At 48.4% G+C, this 25,094-nt stretch overlaps 1 protein-coding gene across 2 annotated transcripts in view; it reads left to right on the top strand.

Annotated features, from left to right (window-relative positions):
• arap2 (ArfGAP with RhoGAP domain, ankyrin repeat and PH domain 2) overlaps positions 1–25,094 on the top strand; it is a 72,021-nt gene that overhangs the window by 39,513 nt on the left and 7,414 nt on the right. Inside the window, exons 16-33 of one of the 2 annotated variants that reach the window (XR_015100228.1) lie at positions 4,863–5,007; positions 6,996–7,098; positions 7,354–7,555; positions 8,556–8,619; positions 9,768–9,931; positions 10,056–10,268; positions 11,028–11,133; positions 11,362–11,509; positions 11,967–12,044; positions 12,461–12,535; positions 12,958–13,075; positions 14,155–14,283; positions 14,430–14,566; positions 15,548–15,630; positions 17,144–17,179; positions 17,265–17,328; positions 18,007–18,096; positions 18,655–18,975. Coding sequence is in view for 1 of the 2 variants with exons in the window: in XM_086105366.1 (XP_085961492.1) it covers positions 4,863–5,007; positions 6,996–7,098; positions 7,354–7,555; positions 8,556–8,619; positions 9,768–9,931; positions 10,056–10,268; positions 11,028–11,133; positions 11,362–11,509; positions 11,967–12,044; positions 12,461–12,535; positions 12,958–13,075; positions 14,155–14,283; positions 14,430–14,566; positions 15,548–15,630; positions 17,144–17,179; positions 17,265–17,328; positions 18,007–18,096; positions 18,655–18,906 (2,207 nt within the window). In the remaining variant the exon portion in view is untranslated. Of the gene's footprint in view, positions 1–4,862; positions 5,008–6,995; positions 7,099–7,353; positions 7,556–8,555; positions 8,620–9,767; positions 9,932–10,055; positions 10,269–11,027; positions 11,134–11,361; positions 11,510–11,966; positions 12,045–12,460; positions 12,536–12,957; positions 13,076–14,154; positions 14,284–14,429; positions 14,567–15,547; positions 15,631–17,143; positions 17,180–17,264; positions 17,329–18,006; positions 18,097–18,654; positions 19,340–25,094 lie in introns of those variants that run through there. The other variant, XM_086105366.1, reaches the window with a different exon arrangement.

Raw genomic sequence — 25,094 nt, 5'->3', positions numbered from 1 at the left:
TGCCCATTGCAGTCGGATTGTGTCCTTTTTTGTGGCGGCCCCGAACCAGACAGCGATGGAGGAAAACAGGACTGATTCCATAACTGCTGTGTCAAATTGTCTCAGCGGCCCCCGTGGCAGGCCGTGCTTCCTGAGCAGCCTCGGGAAGTACATCCTCTGCTGGGCCTCCTTCTGGATCGAGTTGATGTCGGCCTCCCACTTGATGGCCTGAGAGACTGTTATTCCCTGGAACTTGAAAGTTTCGACGGTTGACACGGGGCAGTTGGATAGTGTGAGGGGCAGCTCTGGGGAAGGTTGCTTCCTGAAGTCCTCGATCATCTTTGTCGGAGGTTGGAATGTGTTGAACCCCCCCCCCAACAAACAAACAAAACTAAAACCCGTCCGATTGTTGACGATTGTTGACGATTGTTTCCGTTTCCGTAAAAATAGGATTGCTTCAGAATCTGTGACTTTTCCCTTCCAAGATGGTTTCAAAATGCGACTCCGCTTGTCTCCAAGTTCTGTCGGCCGCTGCAGCTCCCACTCCGCAGTGGTCCCGACGTTGCAAACAGCTGGAGCGTTCCTGGGGCTGCCGGCTAATTGGGACAGGGAGCCGTCTTGGATGCTGCCTTCAGGGGATGCAGGGCGACCGCCTGGGTGGAGAAATGTGGAAGATGACATCTTGTTCCTACAGTCTAACCTTCGCTGCGTATGGAATCGAGATGCATTGTGGGGGTGCATGTTGGGCACTGGAGGGTATATGGGTCACCTCTCCTCACTCCACATTCAAACCGTGATGTCTCTCTACTGGGCATTGTCATGTGAAAAGGAACGGATTTGGAAGAAATCGACCCGTGACCGCACATGCACGCGGGCTTGCCGTTTTTTGGTTTGTTTTATTTCATCTTTTTCGTTTTTCTTTTTTTTTTTTTTTCATCATCTTAAATGTTGATGAACATCGGTGGGGTGGAATGGCCGCATTGACTGCGTTGAGGAGTCTCATCAGACGGCTCATTTTGCACACTTAAGAATTCATTGAACGCCAGAAAGTGAGAGATCAGCCCGAATTAGGTGCTCCTTGTTGTTCAAATTCCAACAGGAGCCACCTTGCTTCTCCCACAAGCGAAGAGCAAAATGCAGATTTCATCTCTGGAGGGTTAGTCGGACGGGGGGGGGGGGGGGAGAGGGAGGGGGGGTGGAGGGAGGCCCCCCGCGGAGAGCCGATCGGCGTGGGGGTCTTTGCTGTGTGGAAGTGAGAACAGCTGCTTGATTGCAAATCAGGTGCTATTGTTACCGTTGTTGTGCCGTTGGCATCCCGAGATAGACAGCCGGAGTAAAACCCATTTTTGGTGCCAATCTACACTGGGATAGTTGACACAGAGCAATTCTTTCGCTGTTTTCATTTTTGAAAGATGAGTGACGCCACACATGATCAGGGGGGGGGGGGACCCCCCACCAAGTCACCAACATGCAAACGGCAACAAATGTACTGGAGCAGCATCTGTTGTAGTACCAAGACTGACCTGTTGGAGGCAATGTGGCGCCACAGGGTAATTCGCATTAGCTGAAGAAGAAAGAGCAGGAGTCGAAGAAGCTCGGCTCACCGTGAGATTGTAAACTCTTCTCCTTGCCATTTTATTGTGTTGAATGTCTTGGAAATCATGTTGCAAAATCACCCGACACCACTGGGAACTCCTCCCTTTGCAATCGTAAGTAGTGAACAGGAAGAACATTGACGATTGTGAAGCGCAACAGTTTTCCAATTGATGATTGTCAGCCGCGACAGTTTCCCCATTCACTTTCCCCACACCACAGGATAATCGGTCAGTGTCATCTTTTAGAGGCATTTAATAATCTGGCCTTTGCTGACTTTGATCTCTTGAGATGAACAAATCCTCAAATTTGGCCCGGTTGACGTCGTGTGTGTACTCCACCTAACTTTTACAACTGTCGTCACTGATTTTTTTTTTTTTTTCTGCGCTCACCAGGGAGAGAAAAATCACTATTTCCGCACACCACACCACAGGATAATCAGACGATTATCGCTGCGTACCCCATTTAACATGAGGGGGGGGGAAAAATCAGTTTTAAGACACCCCACACTACACCTCAGGCAAATTGGTCGGGACGGTCTTTTAGAAGCATCCTATAATTGTGTCTTTGTGCACTTTGATCAGAAGAGAGGAGGAATGCTCAAATTTGGCCATTTTCCCAGAAGATTAGAGTGGGCAAAAATCAGCCTTAACACACCCACACCACTGGATCATCGTTCTCTCTCATCTTTTTAGAGCATCTGATTCTCTGGCATTTGTTGACTTTGATTGGAAAAAGGCTCAAATTTGGCCCGATTATTGCTGTGTGTGTGTGTGTGTGTGTGTGTGTGTGTGTGTGTGTGTGTGTGCGTGTGTGTGTGTGTGTGTGTGTGTTTGTGTGTGTGTGATTTACGACTACTGTCAGCATTGACCACTTCCTGAGCTGATTGGGAAGGAAGAATCCCTCTGAATGCACCTCAGGTTCATCTGGTTGAATATTTGGCCTGATTGTCGTCATGTGTGTACCTGGCAATTTTTGGGCATGCAATTAGCACCCTTCCTCCCACCTATCAACACACAGAATTGTACATAATTTCGAGTCCTAAATAAAATGAGGTCAAGCCGTTGGGAAGTCAAGTGGCCCTCATAAGATGATTACAAATGTGGTTGTTAAAGCAGCGACAGAGGGAGCTGAGTTCAAACCAGCACGCGACCAGCACTTACAGACCCCCAAAAATGGACCTGACATTTTCGGTAAAAGTCGCAACAATTTGGGAACACGTTTTGCAGCCAAGCGCGTCGTCTTGAAAGATCGCACGCTCGCTCTCGGTGGAGCGCGGCTGACGACGACTCTTGAGTGGCTGCTATTAACGTTTCCTTCTTAAAGAGCAGACGCTGCTCCCCCCCCCCCCACCCGCCTCCTCTGAAAGGTTCGTAGTGAGGAGCATGTCACAGTTTTAGCGTTCAAAGTCATATTTTTGAGAAAAAGATGGCATATACTCCCCCTTTTCAAGAATTATATCATCTTTCCCCAATGTCAAAGTTTGTGGAAAAAAGTGAACAAAAGAAGTTTCTTAAAAATAAAGTAATAGATTTTGGGAGACAGTTCAGTCATAATAAGACAGAAAAGAAAGTTGTCTGTTTTCAAGGCAAACATCGTAATACAGGATTCATGTTCAACATTTTTGTTGAAATATTCCGATACAAAGTTGTATATTTTTTGACAATTCAGTCAAATATCAACAAGATGCACAGTTGTAAGTTCAATCATGTTTTGGAGAAAAGTCATTTTGGGGTCAAAGGTCAAATCATTTTCAAGATGAGGTCGTATTGCATATTTGAAATAATGTTTAAATTAAAATCCTTGGAAATTTGGGGATTTTTTTAAAATTAAAGAATTCAGATTAACGTTTCAACATAAAGAGAAAAAAAAGCGTACTTTTGTGATAGAGTTGTAATATTTTAAAGAATGAAGAATATTTTCAAGAGACACATTGTTCCTTTTTTTTAAGATGGAAAATTGTTGATCCTTAAGATACATATTTAGTTTTTGTGAGGGTTTTTTTTTTTTGGTCCCAAAAAGATTTTCAAATGAAACTCCCACTATCAAGAAATAAATTGAATATTTTTTCGGGGTAAAATATCTTTTTGAGGTGAAAGTTGTAACATTTTGAAAAAAGGTGCACACTGTTGGATAAAAAAGCCAGATACATTTCAAGAATGCCTTTTTGGGGGAGAAAGAAGATACATACGAGGCTCATTCAATGTCACAATCGGTCGTTCACAATACTTTTGCCTTCATCGTCACTTTCAAACTTTGGCGCCTCCCGCAAAGGCTTTGAAGGGGCCAGGAGGGGGACGAGGGAGCCGTTCCCAGCACAGCTTGTTGACGGTCTGCCGCGCGAGGCAGACCCCCCTAAAAAAGAAAATTGCGATTGAAGTTGAACGATTAGTAACGTCAGATCCATTTCCCCGATCAAAGTTTGAATATTCCGAGAATCAAGTTGCATATTTCGAAGCTGCTCGCCGCAACCTCTTGGAATGTTTGGCGCCCCGAGATGACGACTTCCTTGCGGCTGCTGTTTGTTTGTTTGTTTTATTGTCAACGAAAACCTTTTTCTCTTCTTCTTCTTCTTTTGAAAGCCTCGCAGCGAGTAGCCGTGTTGCACTTTTCAAGTGCGTGTCCCATTTCGACAGGCAACGGCGGAAACGGAGCCACGCCGAGGCGCGGTGCAAGGGGCCAATGGCGTCCTCGTGCTTGTCGCATCCTCTTTTCCTTGAAAACGCCACTTTCATTGGGACGCCATCCGCTCCGTCGCAAGCGCCGGGCGCAGTCGGCAGCAGGCACCATTAGCATATTCATGAGCCGACGACAGTGGAAAGTTTGGGGCGGGCGGCGTGCCGGGTTTGTTTTTCTCGGCGTGAGCGCGTTTGTTTGCGGCACAACAAAAGAAAGAAAGAAACAGATGGCACGGTGACTTTGAAAATCCAAAATTAGCTGCGTTTGCATGAACTTGATTCTCATTGGATGTGTAATTTGCCCAGTCGTGCGGCCGTAAAAGACATTGCGCTTTTGATATGGCGCAGCGGTGGAGGCAAGTGGCATCCATTCAACTGGCTTTCTTTTGGTGGGGGTGGGGGGGGGGGGGCTGTGAAAAGACAGTTTTATTTTATTTTAAAAGTAAATCGCAGCACACCAAAACTTACGAAGGCGTATTGCAACCCCGACATGAACGTCATATTCCTGTTGACGAATTTACCGTGCGGCAAATCGGCATCGGCTTGAGCGCGTCAACGAACGTGAAACCGTGCGGCCTGAACGCAGCTCCGATTATTTTTTTTTTTTTGCAGAGACGGTGCGTCGCTGGTGCACGCTGGAGGGCGGCTTCCTGACCTACTACGAGAGCGCCCGCAGCCCGACGGCGATCGGCAGGCTGGCCGTGGCCGACGTGGTCAGCCTGGCCGTCAGCAACGCTGAGACCTTCACCGTCGCAGGGTACGAGCGCGCCCATCGAAGAAAACACCTGTCAAATCATTCGTGACATTGATTTTTACATATCGAGTACATCTTGAGTATTTCTAATAAATTCAACCGTTGTTGGGTGATGTCCAAACGATGTCAAAAAAACCAAAATGAAGACATGAATTCGAACTGCCGATAAACGTAAACCCAAAAAAGCATCTTCATGAATCCTTTTCAAGAAAACAGAGACTAAATGACACGTTCTAGAAATGCCATCGCTTGGTCGGCCGGACGAAGGAACGTAGCGTTCCGCACATGGCCCGCAGGGGACAATTTGCCCAACCTTCTTCTCAGACATGTTGTACATTCACACCAATGGAAAGGACTCATTGCACGGCTTCAGCACTTGGAAGCATTTCTTCTCATTTATTGGACTGCAGCAGAATTGACTGCCTATGTAAATCGCAAATTACCCCCCCACCCCCCACCCAAGTAAACACAGACTTGTGTGTCATTGTTCCTCCACGCGACGCTTGTCGCATTAGCATATCTCTCGCTGCCGCGTGATTCACTTTAATGCCGACCTATCAGGCCTTTACGAGTGCCGTATTTCCTGTTTACTTTGGCGAACCGTGTATCCCTCCCCCCCTTCCCTCTCAACTGGCGCTCAGTTAAAAAGTTGCTCGGGGAGCAAACTTTTGGAGTCTTTCTCCCGGAAGTGGAGCAGACAGGCAAAGAAGAACCTCCTCAGCGGTGGCTCAAGTACTCTCATTTTTGCACTTATGGAGTGAGGTCAAAACAGGACTCCACCGTCTTTTAATCGATCATCTTACAGTAATTGCTCTTTTCGGTGTGCATGACTTGGCCGCCGGAGGAAAGAGATTTACTACCAAGTGACTCGGTAAGATGCGGTCATCATCACCGTCATGTTTTGCAGAGGATAAAGAATTTATACCTGTGAGTGTATTGTCCGCTTCCTCGATAGATCTGCAAATGCACGGCGAAAAAAAAGAAGGACACCATCATAAAAAGTAGATGTCATCGATGGAACATGTCAAAGTAAAAGTCCGAAGAGAAGCTTTTTACTTTTGTCAAAACCTACACACACAGCCTTGAAATGAACTACGCCATTTCATAAATTTGAAAAATGTGTTTTCATGTCAATTCGAAACAACAGCAGTTAAGTGAACTTGGCCGCAAACGGTGGCAATTTGCAGTCAGTGGGTTGACGACTGCCGACAGTTGCCACAAGATGGCAGCAAAGCACGACGCATGAAGCTCCTCAATTCATTTCACCACAGTTCATGGGCACCAAGCGACACTTTTATATTCCACTCGGCACCATAACAGCAAAGCGATGAATCTCTAGAATAGGCCACATCGGAAAATTGTACGTTTTTTTTTCTTTTCTGTGTCTGTCTTTTGCAGTTTGTGAATCTGAACATATGCAGATGCCATGGTCCCGTCGGCGGCCAATCGGGTCCCGCCGTTAAAACCCGTGCGTTGCCCCCCACTCTTTTGCTCCAGAGCAGCCGCTTTTTTTAAAGCAGTCGATTGTGACCTTCAGAACTCTGGAAAGTTTACAAAGTGACGGGTTATTTCCTCGGACTCTGTCGACTGTGATTTTCACGGCACCGCCGGAGCGAAGACAAATGCGAGAAGCGGCAAACGCGGTGGGCAAAACGAGCGCGATGTCTAATTCGTGGCCACGCACGAGTATTTCGCGGTCAATGGTGTTCACCGAATTTTCATTCGTTGCTTAGCCAGCAGCGAGCAACTCACACAAGTGAAAGTACTTTTCGTGTCTTCACTCTTTTCCGCTAAGAAGAAGATGCTCGTCTGGTTGCCGCTAGCTTGGCCATGGTTACGGAAACAGGACTCGTCGTTGACCCGGCAGTAAACTGGGCGGGGCTAACCCGCGGGGGGAACCTTAGCTCACCGCCGTAAGGCATTTCAATTGCAAATGGCCGCACATTAGCATCGGATGGATGTTCTCGATCGAGCTGCGCTTTCTCCGGCAGGGCCGTGTTCACCGTGGAGGTGTACCTGCGGCCGGCGCGGATCCTCGTCATCGGCGCCGAGACGCAGGAAACACGGCGCGATTGGATCCAGGCGCTGACGAAGGTCAGAACCCCCTTTTTTTTTTTTTTCCTTTTTCCTTCCATAGGCGAGCGCGAGCTTATTTTCATCTCTTTCTTCATGGCACTCTGGCGTATTCACCTCCTACACAAATGTGCCACCTCTCTACTTTAGTCCTAGTTGGATCCTAGGAGGTATGTCCAAAATGTCCATATGCTTCTCCATCTGTGACAGAGTCAGCACGGTAGCAACATGTCATGAGGTGCAGTTTTTTTTTTTTTGTGCTCTTTTTGCCGCCAGTGCTTGGTGCCGCCCAAAGCGCAAAGTCTGCTGCGGGAGAACAGCGAGCTCATCGGCCGACTGCTCTACAAGGAAGGTCACGACCTTTACCACTGGCGGACGGGTTGGTTCGCGCTGGCCGGCTCCGTCCTGCACTTCGGCCCCGGCGACGACGACGAGGGAGACGAGGAAGTGCTTCGTCTCAAACAGCTGCAGGAGCTCAGTAAGGCTCTGCTGCCATTTTCAAAAGTCTTCCAAATCGTTTGGCATCGTTTGTCCGATTCCCCTCATTCCGATTTCAAGCTACATGTTCAAGCCTTGCAAGCTATTGGGTTTTTTTTTTCATTGTCCCAAATTCGGGATTTTCAACCCCCATTTCCCCATTCATTCCCAACGCGCTACACGTTCGCATCGTTCCCGTTTGAAAGTCAAACCGTTGCGCTCATTCAATTCACCTTGCAAACAATCTCTATTTTTTTTGGGTCAACAGGAAGTTGACCGTCACTAAAATTCCCACTCAGACATGTCAAGGAAAATATTTTCTCATCACTGACCCATTTGAAAGTCAAACCCTTCACCGCATTAAAATCGATCACGATTTTCCACCTGCCAAAAATGTCCACGCACGATCCGTAAGTGGCCCATTCATCGCCACCCTCATTCCATCTCATTCGAACGTCACCCTGTGTGCTTTCCTCGTTTTGGAGCCGGCGTTTCAGCATTCACGCGTAGTTTCTCTCGAAATCGCCGACGTCTATTTGCAAACGACGTTCGTGAGAACCGCCAGCTCCTGTCGCGGCGACGCCACGAAGCTGTTGTGCCTTCCCCTGAAAATTGCCACAAGCAAACAGTCCCCTGCCAGACAGCTTAAGTGGAGCTTTTAATAGGCTGCAAATTAGATCTGTCTAACCCCCCCGCAAGCACAAAATGGCCTAATCCGCTTAGGCTTGAAGAGACTCTGTGATTAACGGTGCTAACTCTCTGATGACTTTGACAGTTTTTTTTTTCTTTCTCCAAGACATTGTCTTATCTCCAAACACTGCAAGTCACCCATCTTCAGGATCTTGGGTCAGACGGTTCTGTTTAGGTGTTCGCATCATACACATGCTCCAAATCACGGAGGGGGGCTGGGGGCTGGAGGCACGTGACCGCAACGCGGAGTTTGCTGAAAGAGTCAACTTGACTCGTGCGCTTCGGCCCTCTGCCTTTATTCTCGTCTGCAGCCGTCACCAGCCACAGCGAGGGCGACGAGAAGATCCCGGTGCTGCTGATGGTGGAGACCGGAAGGTACGTCGGTGGCGCCACCGAGGAGCCACACCAGACATGACGCCCAAAGGCTTTTAGACACGATGCGTGTCATGTGACCAACAGGTGGCACTGTAGGGCTCTCCCTGCATCTGCACACCTGTTGGTCGTTATCAGAATCAGAATCATCTTTATTGACCAAGTATGTAGAACACACAAGGAATTTGTCTCCGGTATAACACGCTGCATTAGTATCATCGTAAACAACAAACCATTGAACCATTTTAGAGTAACCAGTAGCAGTATTTGTAGTACAAGAAGAGTGACTACGTCAGTGACTGTTTAAGGAGTTAATGGCTAGAGGGAAGAAGCTGTTTAAGTGTCTGCTGGATTTGGTGCGCATGGATCTGTAGCGTCTGCCTGAGGGGAGTAGCTGGAAAAGGTGGTGGGCAGGGTGCGGGGGATCCAGGAGGATTTTCCGTGCCCTTGTCTTGATTCTTGCAGTGTGCAAGTCCTCAAGAGTGGGTAGGGCGGTGCCAACGATTTTTTCCGCCATTCTAACTGTCCGTTGAAGTCGGATTTTGTCCTTTTTTTGTGGCGGCCCCAAACCAAACCGTGATGGAAGAACACAGGATTGATTCGATGACTGCCGTGTAGAACTGTCGTAGCACCTCCTGTCATTATTGCTTTAACCCTTTAATGCCCGACCCATCAAGGAATAGCCAGAAAAATCTGATTTTTGAGAACTCAGATGTTCATACAAAATCCACAAAAATATTTTTGCCATATTATTTTGTTTTAGATATTTGTTGTATCACATTTGTAATCATGATGTAGATCAAAAACAGAAAATTTGGGGAAAGTCATATTTTAAACCTGCAGTATCAAATTTAATCCAGATGATTTAATGTACTATAAAGAATGAGTTACATCATGAAACTGCATGTATCAAATATGATACGAATGGCATCATAGGGTTAAAAGGACTCTGGCACGACTACTCGGTGTCGGGTCATTGCTTGTTGTAGTTTATGTTTGTCGCTCACGTTCTCGATCATGTTTTGGTGACTGTTAGTTTAGCTACAGCCTGAGTTTGGTTTGATACTTTGGATTTGTTTTGTTTTCAGGACTTTGTTTTGGATTTAGTTGGCAAGCACCAATCGAAACTTTCCATTTGTATTTTTGTACAGAACCATTTACATCCACGGTTTCAGCACGACGGACTTTTCCCTGTGGCTCTCGGCCATCACGCAGGCCGCCGGCACCGACAGCAGAGCGCTGGGCGAGCAGCAGCTCACCAAAAACGGCGTCCCCATCGCGGTGGAGAGTTGCATCGCCTTCGTCACGCAGTACGGTGAGTCGCAGAAGGCGCCGTCGCAGGGGCGGAGAAGCTTCGCCGACCGCGCGCGCATTTCTCAGGACCGTACGTCCGATCGGCCGTAGCCTTTGAGTCGCGCGCGCCTTTCCGTCTGCCGCAGGTTTATGCCAAGAGGGGGTCTACGAGCAGCCCGGCGATCCCACCGGCGTGGCCCTACTCTTGGAGGAGTTCACGCTGGACGCTCGTCATGTCAAGCTGAGGGAGAAGGAGCGCCGCCTGGAGGATGTGACCGACACTCTGAAGAGCTTCTTCTTGCAGGCGGAGGACGCGCTCCTGACCAAGGAGCTCTATCCCTACTGGGTGTCGGCTTTGGGTACGCGGACGCGAACGCCGCTTTCGAGGCCCCGCGGAGTTACTCGTCACGTCGCGCGGCTGCTTTCGCCTCCAATTTTGCCTCAGTCGATATCCATTCCGCGTGTTTAGATAAGATAAGATAAGATAAGACAAAACCTTTATTAGTCTCGCAATGGAGAAATTCCCGATTCACAGCAGCAAAGTTATGAAAGGAAGAAGTAGACGAACAAAATATAGGAGCTGCTGGAAAGGCAGCCACTCACGCGGCGCCATTTTGAAGTCAAAAGAACAAAAATAACAGTCAACACCCTTCGGTATTCTTTCACGCGATTCCATATCGTTCGGTATCGTCGCACATCATCAAGTATCAAGTATCAAGTCCAACTTTATTGTCAAATGCGCTGTACAGCACAGACGAAACAAGAGGAGCCGCCGCGGGTGCCTGCGCCGCCATCAATCATTTGACATCACTTTCATGATCAACGGCGTTCTTTATCTTTTCCATTTAGCATTTGGCAGCGTTTGCTCGGAATTTCTCCAGGAATGTCATTTTGTCCTTCATCGTAATTTCAGTTTCAATTTCCACCCGAATAATTGCGCCCGTTATTTCGTTTTTTCTGCACCGTCATCTGACTTGCCTGGGCAAAATCTAGCGAGGACTGCATTATACTTGCGACTTGTTGGAAACTCAAAGGTTGAAAGTTGAGACGACTTCCTTCTGGCTTGTACATATGCGACTTCCTCCCACCTCTGGCATCCGGCGTCTTTGTTTTTGTAGATGAGGAGGATATGAGCCTGAGAGTGAAAAAGTACTTCACCTTCATTGAAAGTTTGCCGGAAACGAACAAGGCGACGCTGGATGCGTTGCTCCAACACCTGTACAGGTATTTCTTCTTGCTATTCTGTCACAGCGATTCTTTCTCTTTCTCTCTCTGTCATCTTGCTGCGACGTTTCCCAATTTAGCGATCGGGAAAGCGTCGCGCTAGCTAGCCTGATTTTCCGCGCGGATTTCCCGAGGCGCCGCGTTGCCTTGTTGTCTCTTTGGATGTGAAGCGGACTTGGAATGGAGCCCCTGGTGGCGTCCGTGCGCTGTTCCTCCTTGTCCCCGCAGGATTCAGCAGTGTCGCCACCTCAACCGCATGCCAAGTGAAAAACTGGCCTCGGTCTTCTCCTCCTGCTTGTTCCAGACGCAGGGACAGACGCCGCAGGAGATCCGCGTGGTCCGCGACCTCATCGACAACTACGTCGCTCTCTTCGGCGTGAGTCCCGAATGACTGGTCGCCATGACCCCTCGGCTCGGCTCGGCCGGCTTTTCAAAGGCGTCTTTTGTGACGTTTCTGGAGACGGACGTGCAACGGGTGTTCGCCACTCTGCGTCCAAACCGCAGATGAATAGCGCTTGCCCAAAGGCACGCCGGGCTAATTGAAGCTTCGGGCGTGCACTTTGTAATGACTCGAGTGTACTTTTTTGCTCAAGGCCGGCTGGATTGACCTTTGGAGTTCAAAAGCTATGCACGGAATTCAATTTGAAAGAACGCGTTCAACAAGACTTTGTCGTTCATCATCGCAAGCGGCTTTGTTGTTTTCCATCTGCCACAAAGTTGCATCATGGAATTTTATTTTTTTTTCTTTCCGGAAAAGTGTTTTCTTCCATTTCCTCGCTGTTTTTCTCCCGAAGCGACTCTGAATTGATTGGCGACTCGTGCGCCTCTAACAGGTCAATGAAGAGCAGGTGCGACAGATGGCGAGGGAGAATAGTTTCATCACCCGCTGGAATGACAAAAAGGACACCGCAGTAAGTCAATCCCGGCAAATGGAAATGGGCCGCGCTTCTGTTTTGTTGGCGCGCGCGTATTGATTTGCGTGCGCGCATCAGGATCTCGCAAATCAGCCTTTGGTGCGAGCCGCTTTCCTGGAAATGAGGCGACGGGTTTGGAGGCGGCGGGTCAGGAGCGGGAGGGAGGGGCGAGCCGCCGAGGAGGCGCAGGCGGGGGCCGCCCAATCGGCCTTTTGTTCCCGTTAACCTGTTTTGGCAGCGACCTCGTTGCTGCGGGCCGAAAAGATTTGGAGGCCAAAAATGACATCCCATCCAATCTCACTTAGTTGCGTGTTTTTTTTTCCTTCATTGGGCTGTTGATAGATTTTTGTCATATTCCAGCGCATTTGATTACGATGATAATGATGATTTTTTTTTTTCATCTGCTGCCACAGTTCTCGCCGGCTGGGGACTTGATCTTTGAGGTGTACCTGGAAAAGCGAAGCCCGGAGAATTGCTGCCTCATCAAGGTGCGTCAACGCCTCCGCCAAAATGTCTTTTCAGTTCACTTCACTTCACTTCAACTCAACTCGAGAACTTAACTCGTAGAATACCTCATCGTACAAATTGCAACTCAAAGTGCTTTGCGATGTCAATTGTGTCCCATTTTGAAAAATCTGCAAACAAACACAGTGCAGCTCAGCCTCTGGCATGCAGCTGTCCTGGCTACTGACAGACTTTGGCCATTTGGGACGTTCACTCATTTGAAATTGCGTCACGTGAACTGTGCTTGCTTCTAATCTCGTGAGACGAGGCTCTCCTTCACTTCCTCTGGTCCGCGTATCGTGCAGTATGCACCGTGTCGCCTCACGGCGCGCTTCGTCGACGGCTGCGATGTCGCAACGGTCTCAATCCATCGGATTTCAATGTCTTCTTTCTTGGTCGTCGGCAGGTTTGGCCCAGCATGCGCTCGGCGGAGCTCGCCGAGACGGCGCTGAGCGTGCGCAACGTGGCCTTTGACGCAGACGGCGCGTGGACCACATTCGAAGTCATCGAGAACGGCGAGCTAGGTAAGGTATCCCGGAAGGGAAGCTCGCGGCGATGTCACCCAACGATGTGACGGCGACTTTGAGCTGGTTCCTGCACCCAAAATGCAAGATGATGATAGCACGCGCGCAGCATTCATGAATTCCCTCGTCATGGGCCGTCCTTTTCCTTTCTCCTCCTCGAACGGTGGAGCGCGCGAGGGGAGTTGACCCACTTGCGCTCGCGTTCTTATGCCACTGGAGTTGCATTGAGCTCGGTCGTCAAGTTGCTCGGGAGAGAGTTCGAGAATGTTCAACAAACTAAGTTAAAAAAAATCCTTTCGTGTAAGTGTGACCATGACACTCGGTCGTCTTTTCCCGATTTCCTTGTCGATTTATCTGCTGGTTTTGAGCCGCGTTCTCACCGCCGCGCTGCTTTCGTACGCCGCGTCGGATGGCCATACTGTGCGTGTACGTGAGGACCAAGATCTGATCAAAGACTCTCCCGCCGCCTCGTGGTGATTTATCGTTCGGAAATCATTCGCAAAGCCTCGAGACTTTCTTCGGAGCTGCGCAGAACCCTTTATTACATTTTCAAATGAGAAAACGGGCCCCAAAAACATCATTTCACGTCGTGTCGCCGAAGGAGTTAAGGGCCGACCTTCCGTTTCAGCAAATCCCTGCTTTCTTTTGGTTTGCACCTTCCTGGAATTCTGCCCCCCACACCCCCCGCCCCCCTCCTCCCGAAGCCATAAAAATGTTGTTTTTTGGGGAGAACGGCCCCAGATAACGCGCAGCTCATATTTGTCTGCTTGTCTGCCGAGATCCCAAAGACGATAAAGCCGCCGCTGTGAACGTGCTCCGCCCTGGTGGCTCTTTTTACCTCCTCGGGTTAGGAAGGAACTCGGGAGGATCGGAGCAGCCGTGCGCTGAGCGTGTTCCGCCCCGTTGGCCAATTAGGAGGAGATAATAGGTCCATTTTGCACATGACTGTGTTCTTATAATCATATCTTGATCGGGCAAAAAAGATAACTCGCCTGCCGCTAAAATATGGAGAACGGCAGCATCGTTGCGCTTTGCAAAATGAGCGCAGGCGCTTAGCGGCTGCACGTTTCTGTGGACAGAGCGGCCGTTGCACCGCAGCGAAAAGATTCTGGAGCAGGTGTTGGAGTGGAGCACGCTGGACTGCCCCAGTTCGGCTTTTCTGGTTTTGAAGAAGTTCGACGGGACCAAACGGCACGCGGATGGCAAAGGTACACCCCCCCCCCCCCCACCTCGCCGTTGCTCTTGTGCCGAAGCCATCGTTCGATCACAGGGCCCAGATGGAGCCCTTTCTTGCGTCGCCGTCGCGCTTGTTCCAGATTAACCCCACGTGGACTTTTCTCCCCCCCCTTCCAAGTGGAGCCCAAAGAGCTGGTCAGAAGCGAGCATCTCAAGTTCAACGACGGCTGCTCCAAGCTGCTCTCCGGGCACAAGTTCCAGGACAGATTTGTGGTGCTGCGCGCCCACAAGCTGCTGCTCTACAGAGACGTCAAAGTGAGCGCGCTTTTTGTTCATCGCGCGCCTCATCTCGCGACGCATCTCCGGGAAACGCGCGACGATTTTCACATTTAAACACAGCGCGCCAACTTGACGGCCGTTATTTTTTTTGGGGGGGGGGGTAACTTTATTTGAAAAGGGGAAAAAAAATGGGACGGAAGAGACTCGTCTAAATTCTCACGGCTTCATTTCCCCGGCGACAAGGAAGTGTCATTCCCCCCCCGTTAGCAGATGAAGTCGTAAAAGAATTCCTGCTGACTTTCCATAAAAGGAAGGGAAAAAAAAACCCCAGCAGGACCGGCGGGCGAGCGTTCCCCACCGGAGTTTTTTTTTTTTTTTTCCTCCTGCAGTTGAAACTTGGGATTCGGAAAGGCGGGTGGGGAATTGTTAATAATTGATGGCGGTGCAGGAATTCCGGCGGCAGCGAGGCCGCGCGGGCATGATGGCGCTTCCGACCGGGGTTCCTCACGAAACGGGAATGCGACCGATTAGCGGGCAAAATGACAAGCGGCGCTTCATTGATATTCTTTGGCCTCTGAGAGAATTGCCAGGTGGGCCTCAGATGCAAATTGTTCTATTGGATTGATTAGGGCCGGGTGTGGCCTTGGTGTCGGGGGCATCGCTTTGTAGTTGGGAGGAAACGTTTTCTGCTCATGATCGACATGCTGGGCTCCTTTAACCGTGGAATTGACCTTGATTTTTTTTTTTGGGGGGGGGGCTCTTTTTTTTCTCATTCACATGATCGGCCTCTTCACTTTGTCATCAATTTTCCTCCTGCGGCCACGGCGGCGGATGTTTCTGAAAATCAATGGCAGGAAGACGCAAGCGCTTGGAGATGTTGGATGTTGCTTTCTTACCGCCTCCACCTTTGACATGCTCGCTTCCAATTTTCTCTCCCGTCAACCCGAACCGCTCATTTTGTGTCCATTGTGCCCCCCCCCCCCCACACTTTATTGAAGATGTCTGTATGTTTTTCAGAGCACAAAAGCTGAGAAGGAGATCCATCTCAAGGCTGCCAAATGTTACCTGGGCCTGAAGAAGAAGCTGAAGCCTCCGAGCAGGTAGCCGTGTTTTGCCATTCCTAAAAAAAAAAAAAAAAAAACGGCCCGGGTTTGAGTCATCGCTGACTATTGCTCGCCGCGGTTGGAATCGGAGCCGCGGCTCGGCGAGGCCAGCCGTTTTTTGGTGTGTGAATCACGCCATACGGGGGTGGAGTGGCTGGCTACAGGAGTGGGAAAAGAGCGTTACGGCGTCGTGTCATCGATAGACTGTTGAGTGGGCTGCGGGAGGCGCTGAAATGAAGACGAGAAAAGCGAGAGCGCGGCGGCGAGGGGGTGAGGAGGAGCGGCGCTCCAGTACCTCATTAGGCCCAGCTCTCCCTGCCTCTCTGTGTGTGTGTGTGTGTGTGTGTGTGCGGACCACCTCAATTCACCGCGGCCCTGCTCCAGGCTTTCCTCCTCCTCCGCTCCTCTTAAGCCGGGAGAAGTTTTCCCTCCTCCACCTCATTAGTTCCTCTCGCACCGACAGTAGACACCAACACGTTTGTCCAGATATGGCGCCTTATGCAATTTCTGCAACTGTGTCTTATTTTAAGGATTGCATTTAACGTATTTATTATTCATTCACGTCTCTAAACTTCTACGTTGAAATCTAGGGGGCAAAATCGGTACATACTTTGTGAATGATAATTTTGTCGTTATTATTTCCCATTTAGTTGCGTGGAACTTCCTGTCACCAAATCCGACAGTCTTAAAAAAAAAACAACGATTTATTTCCAGAGCACTTTCAAACAACCACCGCTGTACACAAAGTACAAAACCCACGCAGGCACGGGGAGAACATGCAATCTCTGGAACCCGCAACCTCTGCACTGTGAGGTCGACACGCTAACCACCGGACCACCCCATTTCAAGATTTGAAAACAAATCGCAGCATCTTCAAAAGAACTCCAATATGAGCAGGCGAAGGGATGCCAGAGTAGGAGTTCTCTGCTCCCCCTCTTTATACGAGTACCATGCGGCGGCATTCTGGACCAACTGGAGACGCTTGATGGAGGATTGGCTGAGTCCAAAGTCAAGTGCGTTACAGCGATCCAGCCGAGATGTAACAAAGGCATGAATTACTGTTTCAAAGTGCTCTTGAAAAGAAATACGCGTTGATGCAAAAAAGAATTTGTAGAAAAAGTGCAACTTGCTATTTTCAAAAGCGTGTATTTCTTATTCTGAATTCTCCCCAAAGGTTCTGTCATGTTCAGAAGCCAAATAGGGTGCCCGGTGTCTTTGTTCATGTCACCAAAAATTTAAACGTGTTGTGCTCATGTTGAAGTCAAGTCAAGGACAAAAACCAGTGAAAAAATGTTTACCCCCCCCCCCCCCCCCCCATCCCCTGAATGTTGGACCATTTTAATGAGCAAATCGCTGGTACTTGGTGCACAACACCAAATCCAAGTCGTAGTGCAGCCAACACTGCACTGCTGCTTAGTACTACGACACTGCGCAGTGTGGACATCGAACACCCGTGTGTGCTTAATGTGACCCCCCCCCCCCCCCCGACCCCCACCCCGTTTTTCACCAGCTGGGGCTTCACTGTCTACACGGAGAAACAGCAGTGGTGAGTAAGCCGCTCTAAAAGTGTGCGACTGTATAAGCCATCCGAAGGCTGCCGTGCCCAAGAGATGCGTGTCCCTTGCTTGCAGGCATTTCTGCTGCGAGGAGCAGGAGGCGCAGGTCGGCTGGGTGACCGACATCATCAGGATGAAGGTACACGGAAGAAATGCTCACGTTTAGCCCGCGTTTTCAATCCTGACCATTTTCAAAGCAGATCAGGCGTGGGGGGGGGTTGCTCAGGATAATCTTTTATCGACGTCTGATAATCAGCCCTTTGTTTATCCTCTGCGAAGAGCGACTGTTTCTGCTCCACTGAAAAGCCCGACTATCTGCAATAAGGTTGCACCAAACTGTCTGATAAAAGTCGATGGATGAGCTGGACAAATCAAATGATGTGACGGCGGTTTATGAGCGTTATTTTATTTTTTTTTCCCTCAAACATCACAAAAATGTTTGCCTCTTTTGTCCTCCATTTCTGGACTGACTTATTCGAGAAGGGTTAGCAAATGACTAAAAAAACGCCACCCCAGAGCACTTCACCCATTTCTTCCCGTTTACCTGTGGGCGAGTGTTGCGCTGAGGCAGTTTCCATAGCAACCGGGTGACGACGGCCCACCGTTTTTGCAGCAAGGTGCAATTGATGGCAGCGTGTGGGCTGGCGTGTACGTCCAAGGACAGGTCCCAGCAGCGCTGGCAAAAAAAGAAGGGACAAGAAAGGTGCTTTTGTGGGTCAAAAGGGGTTGCTGTGAAGCAGGGAGGGGGAAAAAAAAACGTGCGTATGATCCCGAATGGTCTTTTCATCACCTCGCCGCTCGTTCTCTCCATGCGCAGTTTGACTCTGACCTCTGCTCGGACCCGGCGGACGGCGCCACGGCTGACGGACGAATGCGCCCGCGGCAGAACGCCGCTTCAGGCAGACGGGTGAGCCGCAGCGCACACCCCATGCGTCAGCGGACGTCCGCGGCCGCGAGCGATCAAACGCCACGACAATGTCGTATCCTGATGATCGGCGCCAAAATGAGCACTGTTCGTGTGATTGGTATTCCTCAAAGAAATTCGTGCCTGAAAATGAGTTTCATTTTCAGTCAATACGAGCTACGCGCCACTCGCTAAAGGTTTGAGATATTGGGCCGAAATGTCGGGATGAAGCGCAACTGCGTGTCAGCTATCGCTAATGTAATGATGGCAGCTTCGGTGCTACTTTCCGCCGCGAAAAACGCCATAAGCAAGTCAACAAACGTCTCGAAAAGAAGCACTTGGGACGGGAATCGTGAGCCAGGCGAATAAACCGACGGCAAGCGCTTGGCAGAGCGCTCCTTCTGTAGTCCACATAACAGGTGAGGTGTTGGAGGGAAACGCCCTCCACTCCACCGCCAGCAACTGAAACCAAAAACGAACATGACACTTCAAATGTTGACTTTATTCATGAACTGTCGGAGTAGTTGTAGAAACGAATCATTCGGAACTTTTTGCCCTCAGGTGAGAGACGGGAGGTCTTCACTCTTCGCCGAGAGCAGCGCCGCCGACGCTCCGAAGCCCTCGGGCCGGCAGCGGCGTTCCGTCGTGGATCCGTCCCAGCCGTACCCGCCCACTTCCCGGCCGAGCCGCTTGCGGACGTCTGGCAGGAAGCCCGGCCCAGGCGGCGGGGAGGCCAAGATGCCCCCGAATCTGCTGAGCGAGCTGAATTCCGTGCTGAATAAGACGGGCCGGGGCGCCTCCGGCACCGAGTGACGGCGGAGCGCCACAAGCGCTTGGTTGCGGGCTGTGCGCTTGCGAGCTGTCGCTTTGCTCCATGAACAGGCAAGACGTTTAGAGTGAGATTGTTGCCTTCAAAATGTGATATGACTGCAGTGCCCAGATCGGGACAAAATACAGTGGCACGATGTCACGGTGTTTTCATAAATGACGAGAATCCTTACGTTTTTCCATTCCCCCCTCCCAAACACACGAAATGTGGCCACCCCCCGTTTCAGGCCGTCCACGGCTCCTCAACTGTCGTGACTTTGACACCCCTGCGCTAGCGCCACCTGGCTTTAAAAGTTTTACTCTGATGAAAATCGTCACTATTTCTTTGGGAATTGTCGAACCATTTCAAGCAAGGCGCACCTTTATTTTGCCGCCGTACTCATCGTGTGAAGCATAAAAATAAACTCCTGCAACGAAAGCAATGAATGAAGTGGTGCCTTTGTCTTCAGTAATGCAACACGGCGTGCTGAAAATGCACACCAAAGGCGATTGTCGCATGGCCATGAATTATTGATTTGACTTTATTTTTTTTGGAAGGGGTGAGGGGGCGGAGGGGCGCCTCATCGAGTGAGCTGCTTGCTATTTCATGTCTCTGAGTGTTTGCTGACTTACAAAGAAATGAACAGCCTCCACTTTGGTGGTTGTTGATTTTTTTTCGTTTGTTTTTACAGTTCTCATCTGCCTTGAGCAACGGGCAGCCCCCAACAATGCAGCAGAGTGAGATGACAAATCCGAGAGATAGAGAGACGCAACGCGGTCTGATTTTTAAATGTTGTGGAATGCAAAAAGTGCATTTAGGAACCTATTTGGCGGCGCGGGCACCCGCAGCGGCTCCTCTTGTTGTCTGTTTAAGAGGGAGGAAATTTGATCTGTGCTGCACGTACAGCACATTTGACAAAGTTGTGCTTGATGCTTGATACTAGATTTTGGAGAGTTAAACCAAAAATGCATCATTTTTAAAACCTGGTCGGCAGCAAACGAAATAGCTCAAACAAAAATTGGAAATAGCATTTTGGGGGAATGAAATAAAATTCAAATCTTTGCTTTATAAAACTAATTGCAAAATTGGACTTTTTGTCTTTGTCGGTTATCACAAAGGAGCTTTCGGGGTTCATTTGAAATGGATTCTTTTCGAAGCGAGGAAGGGCAAAGGTCGTTGGGAGCGTGCGGTTTTCTTGACTTTTTTTCCACTTTGCTTAGTCACCTTTTTCATTTTACTCTCAACAAAAAAACAAAACAAACTAATCAAGACGGAAGTGATTTTGAAAAAATAAAAACATGCAAACCTGTTTGAAAAGAAAGAACGAAAAGTCACTGAATCGAAAAAGCAAAAGTCCAAATGAAACGGAAACGAAGCCTCATGAAAAGTCCCAAACTGGTCAAGCGCAAGCAACAAAACGGGCGCTCTCCTCTTTGCTTTGCGCCAGAAGGCTGCCTAGTAAACGGGAGCCACGTTGGCGCTCTTAACTCTGACACGCTGCCGCGGCCCCTGATTTACATTTCCAGAAAGGGTCCGCCTTATATTCACGGAACCGTCCGTTTTCGTGGCTATCGATAGCTCCCGCCGTGAAAGTGGTCCCTCTGCCGCCTGCCCCTCCCCCAGCAGTCGGCGCATTCTGCCCTCTAGTCTCTATTCTATTAATGCCTCGCCTGATATTTACAACACGTGCAGCCTTTGAGCCTGACACGGCTGTAAAGTATATGTTCGAGCCGGGTTCAAGATTGATCTAATTAAAAGCCCCACGCAAGGGCAATTCCGCCGAGACGGAGTCTTTAAATCGGTCGGCGTCCACCCCCCCGCCGGCGGCCGCTCGGAGGAAAGAGCGAGCCACCCCGAGAGCTAATAAAGAAGGGGAAAAAAAAATCCCAGACGTTCCAGTTAAGCGGGAGGGAGAAAATACGACTGTGGATTATTTTCATCCCCCCCCCCCCCCCCGATTGGAATTATGCGAGCGTCGCCACGATGGGAAGGTCACTTCAAAGTTCGGATCGGAAAAAAACAAAACCAAAACTTGCCATACTCGGTTGGTTTTTTGTGGCTTCCAATGTTACCCCTTTTCCACCAAAGGAAAAACTCGGTGCTGGTTCGGCGCCAGGGCCGGGCCCGTGCTTAGTTGCTACTTCACAAGTTCTTCCGAAGAACGTGTTTGGCAAAGAGCCAAGTCGGAGCGACGTCATGGCGTCATCGTAAAGCATCCAAACGTCACTGCTTATGTTTACAACAGCGCCTGCGCTACTATTAATCATAATCAGAATAATAATAATAATAATAATAGTGCACTGTTGGCATCTGCTAGACAACTCGGTATCACTTCAATTATACTCGTATGTTGTATATGACGTCAAGGAGGTACAATCAGCAAACGCTTCTTTCTTTCCGAATCATTGGAGATGATCTGCGAGTCGGAGATCGCCTGCAATCCGGGCACATCCGCCATCGCTCTTCCGGTGGGACAACAAGTTCACCGCTCAACAATTTGTGCAAAACGTGCGTGTGTCCAGGGAGTCATTCCTCGACGTCTGCGAGCGTCACAAAGAGTCTTTGCGCCCATAAAATGAGACACCAGAGACATACTGATTCATTTCATCTCATGAAGTGAAGACTATTTATACTCATCCAAAAATAGATTTGAGATACATGTGCTATTTTTCTTTTCTGCCCTCTATTGACCCGAAATACTGAGGCACCTCCTTGACTTCAGTCAAGGTAAAAGTTGCCTTTCAACTGCCAATGGAAACGCATGCAAAGTACATTTGCGATATCGCTCGTTATTTATTCCTCAGCCAATCGCATTTGGACGTCTTCACAGCCTCGCAGACCGTCGGAACTTGCAGAACACCAATTCGGGGAACACAAACTGCAGGATGGCAAAAATCTCAGCGGGTGGGAACGCTTTTGAGCAACATATGGTGCCGATGCGACATTTGCGCTTACTTGGCTTGTTGCGGGAGTTCGACAAGTTCTGAGAATCTGTGAGGCAGCTGAAGTGTCTGCGATGGATCTTTGCTGAGAACGTCAAACGTGGCGACCGAAGGAATGAAAAGGAAGCCTACCGTATTTTCCGCACTATAAGGCGCACCAAAAAGCATTCAATTTTCTCAAAAGCCGACCGACAGTGTGTTGGCCTGATTTTGGAGCCCATTATTTATTAATCCGCTTTAATCTACGACGCCCGTACCTCCACAGTAACCTTCATCTTCGGATTGTTTGGCCTAAATGAGGTTATCAACAAACGGCGGGCGGAGAATTGCCACGCTGCAGGGGAAGGTAAACATTTGCTTGTTAAAGATTCAGCGAGCTGCCTCGCGTTGAGTTTTGTGCCCTTGTCGTGTTTGGCAAAGTCATGCGGCACACGAGCCGCCAATCAACTTGCTTGATGATTATTTCATAAAAGTCAGTCTTCGAGCCGCGCCGCGTCAACACGAGCTCCGGAGACCCCAGGCGAAAATGTTTAACTTTGCTTTTGTTTTTTCTTTTCTTTTTTAGGGTTTCATCTTTCCCACACACACTTATACGCATTATATATACAGTACATACATACACACATATACATATATATACACACACACACATATATATATATATATATACTGTATATATATATACACACACACACATATACATATATATACACACACACATATACACACATACATACAGTATATATATACACACACACACGCATATATATGTATAGATATTACACACACGCGCACACACACACACACATACACATACATGGATATATCTAGATACATCTCTCTTTCTCTCTTGGCATTCAACGATTAATAAATTATATATAACGATTAACAAGAGAGAGAGAGAGAGCTAGAGAAGGAGAGGTAAAGAGGGAGAGATCCACACTCTATATTTTCCACCTTAAAATGTAATGTACTTGTTCCCACGAGGTTACAAGTTACTATACAATGTTGAACCGTAAATGTATTTTTTTCACTCAATCCTGTGTACGATTTATTTGTCAGAAAGATAACATATTTATTCTTGTAGTTTAGTTTTCCCTGATTGCTATTAGCATTAGCACATTAGCCATGGCTGCTACTTTGGCAGCACACCTTGATTGTCATCGAGTGTTTCTTTTAAGCAAAATGTGATCGGTTTGAATTTTTATCGTTTGTGGCCAAAACTTTAAAAAATGTTCTCGGGTTTGTTCCCCAGAGGCTCTGGGCTGTTGTTGCTCATTCCCAGTGCGTTCAGAATGTGACCCACTTGCAATTCTCGATAAGAATAGCAATTACCACGAGTGTCGACGATTCTCTATTTTGAATACAACGCTATCTGTCCAATGAATCGTCTGGCACGTGTTTTAAGAATAAATGAGAAAAACTTGTCTGACTTCTATGCGTGTCTTCATGCTGCCGGTCTGGCTTAGTGACGTTTAAATCTTGCCAGTTCGATAGCCTCCCCTTATTAAAGCCGCAGCTCGGATGGAGACGATGAAACGATATTTCATGGTCGACAACAAGCATGTTAAGAATTTGCTTCATTTTTCCCGTCACTCGCACCCCCTTTTGAACTTGGCCCTTTACAGCTTGGCCTCGATTATGTTTTGCTCACGCGGGGTCTCGCCTCAAAGCTATTTTCGGAGTAATGTGCCCGCAGTCTGTGAGCCGCAATTAGCTGGGATGAAACAAATCGGCAATACCATCTCATAATTGATATTAAAAAACATCTATATGCAAATTGATTGAAAAAGATCCAATCTACCCCATTCCACGTGGTAAGGCTTTGAACTCTATTGTAGTACTGATCAAATCTTTTCACCAGCCGGTCTGCCCCCCCCCCCCCCCCCTTTCCCCCAACCGACCCCCCTCTGATTTTGAGATAATACCCGCCCCGGTGAGTAAGATTTATGATTTGCAAAACAATAGTTACTAATTAGCACCTGAAAGACAAAGCAGTTGTTACAAAACAGTGCACCGGCAGTGCACCGGCGTGTTGCTTTTTCCCCTGTTGGAGAAGTCCCATATTTTCTCTGGTTGTGTGTGTGTGTGTGCATCTATGTATGTATGTATGTGTGTGTGTGTGTGTGTGTATACATATATATATATATATATATATATATATATATAAACATCTTTTTTTGTTTTGACTTTCACAGACAGTTGAAGCCTCCATCCCATGTGTCTTCTAACTTGTTTCTCAAGGGAAACACTTCCCAATGAATATTTGATTGCCCTTATCCATTGGTTTGGTTCAATATGGGATGCATAATGAAGGGCAATGAGGCCGCTTTAAAAATGGACCTTGACAGCTTAGCCTGCACCTCCATTCTCCAAAAAGACAATGCACTCCCAGTGAATGTGCTTTTACCTTTTCTTTTTTCCCCTCCTAATGGGCCCTCGGGCTACTCGTAGCTTTGAATCAAAGTCAACTGGATGGCTAAAAGTCTTGAGGCCTTGGCCATTGCACATCAAGGAAGTGAAAATCCAAGAAATTGATCAAATCTAAAATCTCTTTGGCTCCTTCCTATACACCTGAGTTTGATGAAACCACCTCTGGAAAATTGTTTGCTCGCAATTGGGCTGAAGAGTAGCTAAAAGAATTCGCGCAAGGTACCTCAGCCACTTTCATGTTCAGAAGCGACATAAAATTAGCAACTTTTCTGCTCGATCAAAGTAAACTGATCAAAATGTAAAATTATGTTAACACTTCATGACAACACAAGTTGTGTTGCCAAAAGAGCAGCGATGGCTGCTGTGCTAATGCTAACTTATGTTGTTGAAGTGTTTGTTGTGACAATTTATCAAAACCATGGCTAGCTTAGATCACAACCATCTCGTGGACGAGATTAATTTTAACAAACAGATTCTGTGATGTTGATAAATATCTTTGTAGCCATGAACTGAGTAGTCATTGTTGAGAATAGCATCCACAGTCATGGTTTCATGAAATAAAATGGATGCAGATACTAACGTTGCCCAACACAGTGCTGACAAAAGACTGAACCAAAGGCAATGTTTAGAATTAAGTGATTGTTATCATTCTGCTTTTTTCAATCTTGTTTGGATCACTGCGCCGCCGTTCGGCAGAATGCAAAATAACGCCAGCCGCTGGTGACAATGGACTCTATGCACGCATCATTTCCGCGTATGGGCGTGCTAACTTCTGGCACACGGCGATGGCATCATTCTCTTTAAAATATACTCACGGT

This window comes from Hippocampus guttulatus, chromosome 2 (assembly GCF_054856545.1).
Source record: "Hippocampus guttulatus isolate MCC_2025c chromosome 2, RoL_Hgut_1.0, whole genome shotgun sequence".
Taxonomy (NCBI): Eukaryota; Metazoa; Chordata; class Actinopteri; order Syngnathiformes; family Syngnathidae; genus Hippocampus; species Hippocampus guttulatus.
The sequence above is the reverse complement of the archived record's forward strand: the minus strand, read 5'-3'. Positions and strand labels throughout refer to the sequence as shown.